This window comes from Epinephelus moara, chromosome 8, assembly GCF_006386435.1.
Source record: "Epinephelus moara isolate mb chromosome 8, YSFRI_EMoa_1.0, whole genome shotgun sequence".
Lineage (NCBI taxonomy): Eukaryota > Metazoa > Chordata > Actinopteri > Perciformes > Serranidae > Epinephelus > Epinephelus moara.
The window spans coordinates 40,172,570-40,178,569 of NC_065513.1; the positions used below are offsets into that span (position 1 = coordinate 40,172,570).

A 6,000-nucleotide genomic window follows, 5' to 3' on the forward strand; every position below is an offset into this window, starting at 1 on the left:
AAGCTTATCCGTACTTGAGCAGCATTTCCTCCTTTTTGGAAACCAGGAAATGAGACCTTAGGATATAGCTAAGCCCTTTTTTTGCCTGATTAAATTATGTTTTTGTAGAAATGTGATGGAGTAACAAAAATCTGGGACACGTCTTTAAAGGTCCATCATTTTCACACAAAAAATACATTTTAAAACAAAGATGATTATAGCAGGACATTTTTACACCCATGTTATCAGTACTGTTAGTTTTAGATTTCAAAGACTTTTTATATATTTTTTTAAACATTTTTTGTTGGCAATTTAATAAAGATATACAGAGTATAAATAAACAAACACAGAGCCAGTAAGGACAAAAAGACAAACCCCACCCACCTATCAACACAAGAACAAACAGAGAAAGCCAGACCAGTTAAATGAAACCCAAAAGAGAAGAAATAAAAAGAGAAACGATAAAAAAAGGAATTAACACATTTTTTAATTGTTTGAAGTTGTGAAATCTTGTTTGGGACAGGGGCGTTTTCTGTCATAGATCAAGTGAATAAGTTAAAGAAATGAAAGCAGATCAAAATCTTTTAGAAATCATATTTGTTTCACACATATAAATCCTTTAAGAATAACGTTTTACCCCAGAAAGTTACAAGTTTAAGGGTTTTTTAAGGTTTAATTATGATCATTTTGCAGCCACAACAAGAACCCCACGAGGACCCCACATATGATGATGAACAGGCTTTTATAAAGTGCTTTCTGTGCTCTCTGTTACTCATAGTATGTCACATGTCTGTGTTGTCAACACAGAATAGAGGCGGCGTACATGCGACCGTGGAGGCTGTGTCTGTTTACTGGGTTTAAATCCAGATTAAAGATGCATTAACACCAATAAAGATGTTTGCCTCCCGGGCAGCAGCCTGTTAACCTGTCGACACCAGGTGTAGACTTTCAGCTCAGTCATGCTCCGACACTAATCCTCCTCCTTCCTGAGGAGAAGCGAGTCACACTTTCTCCTTTTATGGACATACAGGGTGTTTTTTGGAGCTTGAAATATGTTGATTATTATGTTTAAATATAGTAAAATATATAGATATATTTCAGAACAGGTCACCAGATAAACAAGTTTGATAAAGGCATCAAAATACTTACTGGAAGGGTCTCTTTGTTTTTGTGGCAATGTCAGTCAAACATCAAGATACATATGGGAAGATGTTCATGGTGTAGGAATATGTTATAAACAAGTAAGACATTTGAGAGTGAGTAGGAACCTCCACTCTTATAGTTCAAATCTATCAGATATCATGAAGGATAATGAAGTCACTTATGGTCCGATGGTTTTGAATCCTGGAGGCTGTCTCTGATGTAAACTGAACAAACACACACACCTGCACATCCACTTGCAGACCCACTTGAACCCCAGCCAAGCGTAGAGGACACATGCATCAGCTCTGTAGTCTCTGGCCTAATTAATTATCGTCTGACCGCTCCTGCACGCCTCCTCGCAGTTTAGACTGGAGTCTGTTTGACTACCTCAACATTTACATGTCATTTGCATCTCAGAAGAGCTCTCAATGTACGTCTTATTTTCCTTGTCTTGATAGGATGCTGTATTCTCCTCTGCTGTTATCACCTCGTGAACACTGCTCTGCTGTCTGCCTGTGTGTGAAATGAACGCCGACTATCTCTAGTCTGTGTTTGAATATCTGTGTGTGTCTGTGCGCCCTGACAGGAGGCGGATGGCGATGACAGGCTGGGCTTGCCAGTCGACGCAGAGGGAGAGGGTGACGGTGACTCCAAAGCAGACACTCCAGATGTTCCTCCCTCCACAGCAGACACAGACAACACTCCACAATGTTTGAACAAAGCTCTGGAGGGCCTGCCGCCCAGGTACACACTGCTCACACACAGATACTCACAAGAGGTGGATGTTAGCAGATGCTGTTTGCTCCTCCTGGAGTCGTCACTGCTTAGACACTTCTCAGCAATTACTTGTGATCCTGACACTCTGCTGTGTGGCAGGATCAAGCTGCACAGATCTATTAACATTTAGCACTTAGCCTTACTAGTCCGTGTTTATATATTCTCATGAGAGTGAATTTCAGCTCAGCAGGCTTTGTCCAAGATGGTAGCACGCCAGGAAGAACAAATTAACCAGGAGCTCCAGATAAGAATAAATGTTTATACTTCAGACTAACATTTAATAATGGAATAAATCATCTTACATTTCCTAGATTACAACTAGGCCAGTATGCAAACTTCCACTGCCACAGGGCTCAAGTTCTTAGTTTTACAGAAATGCAAAACAGGGTCCAACATGTGCGGGTCAGATCTTACTGATTTCATTTAACTTGGACCAAAGAAGCATGAGGTCTTATTCAAATGTACCTCAGCCATAATATTGCTGTAACAAGCCTTTTGCCCTCCATCGTTCATGAAAAGACCCTGACAGGGTGATTGATCGTCTTTCCTGTGTGCATGTAGGTTAATTGGACCAGAAATAGATTCTGCAGAGACGTCTGAACATGCTCTTACTAATGCACGGAAGGAAATGCAGTTGCTAGTGAATTTGCAGCTAACCACAGGACTTATATTAGTTCCTTTCCCACTACACAAAAAATACACGCTAACATCTGGCTTTTGTAATCAGCATTCACGTCTGAGTCGGATGACTCTGTAGTCGCCATGGGTATTCATCGACTCCGATCAACAGTGATGGAAATATGACACCTGCGTTGACGTGTTCATTTTAGCCCCGTTGCCTGTGTGATGCAAGGACAAGCCATCACAAAATACTGTCTGTCTCCGTCCCAGCAGCGCTCAAACACTTGTGGCTGCATAGGTCAAAGCATACTGCGCTGATTTGTCTTTCCATTACAAGTTAAAACGTGCAGAGCCAGAGATGGAACTGGTCCAAAAGTGCGCCCACCTGCTGCCAAATGGGTAACGGTGACATCTCGCCGACTGCAGCCAACCCCCATTTAACCCCCTTTCCCCCTGAAACAAGCGTGTGTCACGTGACTCAGCTCACGTCTATCTGCAGGAGACCAGAGAGAAAGATGTTATTGAAAGTCTTTGTGTTCAGCTCTTAGTACTTCTTTTAGCTTCTTACTGAATCTCTTGGTTTAGAGTTTAGTTTCTTTACCTTAGATATCTGTTTTAATTTACTGTTTCACATTCACTTTCAGTCGTATGAGTCATGTTAGATTACTGCTGATGAAAACCCAACATTTTACGTTTAAGCAGATGTGTGTAAAAAAGGGTTTCAGTCTGCACCTAGTTTGAGAGGGAATCTGAATGAGTTAGAAATACAAAGAAGAACCACGCTGTACATGCTGCATACTACTGTTTACTAACCTGGTTTCTGGCCCGTCCTTGACATTTAACGAGGCACATCAGGAAAAAAAAACCCACACACAGAATGGTATACTGTCTGCTGCAGAGCTGGAGTCTTAAGCCCCTTTTACACTGCCAGATTTTCTGCGAATGTTGGGCTGTTTGGCCGGCAAGCTGCGAGCGTTTAGACACACAGATCCGGATTGGCGAGTTGATCCGAGGTGCCCAATTTTCCGCCTCGTAGGGTAGACATATTGGGGGAACCTTTTTGGTTTAAACAGACCGAGGTGGCCTTCCGCAACAGGAGGGGCTGTTGATGACTTGTGGGAGGAGCTGTTGATTACGCTGCACGTGCGAGCCGCTGGCGGTGGATAAACAGGAAACAGCTGATAGCAGGAATGATTAGCTAGTAGCAAGAGGGAAACGCAAACCTGACAGACACAGTAAAGATGAGCAACTGGGGAGACAAGGAATTGCGTATGGCAGTATGTCCAAACAGTCTCCCTTTTGTAACTAAAATAAAGATGAGATTCTCTGTCCAGTTGCAGTTTTCCGATACCGTATGATAACCGTCAGTTTTTGTACCACGGCATACCTCGAAACCGGTATACTGCTGCAACCCTAGTCCACACACGTAGAATTTCACAACATTTGACCAGTGACTGCTGGTGATTTTTCACCTCTGACTTTAATCAAAAATTACAGGCTTATATATTTATATTTCTGAAACTGAACCAGTGCTCTCATTCAGAGTGATTCACAGCAGTAGAACAAGTAAGGCATGTCAGGATTCGACCCTACAATGGTCATGTTTATCTGTACGTAAACACATCAGTGACATAATAACACATCGCGGTGGTTAAAATAGCTTATAGATTTTAAGATAAATTAGCCAATGAGGCAGTTTCCCTTAGTTTAAACACCTACAGTAAGTTATTAAACTGTCACACACTGATATATCCAAGTGTTTCTTAAACACCTGAAAATCTTGTTCTGAATAAGGTGTGTTGACGACTTGTTGTGTCAAGTTTTGTTGGTGCTCAGGTAAATAGCATGTTGTCCTGCTTTGTCCTGAAGGAAGCAGCCTGTTTGGTGCACACAAATCTTCTTAAAAACTGAGGAAATGTTATTTTCTGTCTTGATAAGCAAAATATTTCACCCTTGCCGTCTCCTTCACATTTTGATATCTGTACTTATAAAGATTAATCGTCATTTAAGGAGTCATGTGGCAAAGTTACAAGACAAAGCACTTGAGTGCCAGAACTCTGTCTGGGATATGCAATGCAGGCTGGAGTTAAAACATTACACAGATCATCATTAAAAGAACTATTCTTAGACAGTTTACATTCTTGAAGTGTGGAAACGCTTCTTGCCAGCACTTCAGGATTGTCACACTTGGCATTCTGGGCCAGTTCGAGCCAGCAGCACCTTGAACACCGACGAACGACGTCCTGTTTTGATATACAAATTAGAAGTAGAGGGTGTGACCAATGAGTGACGGCCAGGTCACAGGGCTTAAAGGCTCACAAGGAGGGAAGCACTAATCCTGAGCGCCATAGGAGCCGGTGTGCTGCAGAGAGACGACATGTGGACGAACAGACTGCAGAGGAAAAAGAGAGAGGCAGGGGGAGGGGGAGAAAGAAAGGACAAAGGACAGGATAGAAATTAGGAGAGGAGAGACATAAAGAGAAGCAGATGGAGGGATGGGGACGATGTAGTAAAGATAAGGAGGAGCGATGGCAGCAGACGGATGGAGCAAACAGAATTACACTGCAGAGGAGGATGGATAGATGGACTTGAAGGTGAAGAGAGGAGGAGGAGGAGGAGGGGAGGTAGTTTTAGAGAGAAAGTGAGTGATGGTGTGATGAACAGAGGGAGAGAGTGTGAGCTCACAGTGCTGAGTGGAGGCAGCAGCAGGTTTTTTCATGATGCAGCTGTTTTGCTCCTCCATTCATACAGCAGCAGGCAGCAGGCTCTCTGCCCTGCTTGGCTACTGTGCAGCTTTTAGCTCTTTCCTCTCTTTTGTTTTGCAGCAGGCAGTGCAGCAGTTTGCCTCACAGCCACACGCACCGCATGACGTGGGGTTAAAAACACTCCAGAGGAACGAGGCCTCATTACAGCCATGATAGTGTAGAGGCACAGGTAGTACTGTTCAGGTATCACAGGTAGTACTGGACAGGTACCATGGGTAGTACTGGTCAGGTATCACAGGTAGTACTGGACAGGTACCATGGGTAGTACTAGACAGGTACCATGGGTAGTACTGGTCAGGTATCACAGGTAGTACTGGACAGGTACCATGGGTAGTACTGGTGATGTATCACAGGTAGTACTGGTGATGTATCACAGGTATTACTGGTCATGTATCACAGGTATTACTGGTCAGGTATCACAGGTAGTACTGGTCATGTATCACAGATATTACTGGTCAGGTATCACAGGTAGTACTGGTCAGGTACCACAGATATTACTGGTCAGGTACCACAGATATTACTGGTCAGGTATCACAGATATTACTGGTCAGGTATGACAGGTAGTACTGGTCAGGTATCACAGATATTACTGGTCAGGTACCAGAGATATTACTGGTCATGTATCACAGATATTACTGGTCAGGTATCACAGATATTACTGGTCAGGTATCACAGGTAGTACTGGTCAGGTATCACAGATATTACTGGTCAGGTA

At 43.1% G+C, this 6,000-nt stretch overlaps 1 protein-coding gene and 1 long non-coding RNA gene across 2 annotated transcripts in view; one reads left to right on the forward strand and one right to left on the reverse strand.

Moving 5' to 3' along the window:
- LOC126394435 (uncharacterized) overlaps nucleotides 1-6,000 on the reverse strand; it is a 310,194-nt gene that overhangs the window by 148,194 nt on the left and 156,000 nt on the right. The window lies entirely within an intron of this gene.
- The window catches only part of cds1 (CDP-diacylglycerol synthase (phosphatidate cytidylyltransferase) 1), a 48,132-nt gene that overhangs the window by 21,536 nt on the left and 20,596 nt on the right, over nucleotides 1-6,000 (forward strand). Inside the window, exon 2 of the mRNA XM_050051238.1 lies at nucleotides 1,709-1,866. Coding sequence (XP_049907195.1) covers nucleotides 1,709-1,866 — 158 coding nt within the window. The remainder of the gene's footprint in view (nucleotides 1-1,708; nucleotides 1,867-6,000) is intronic.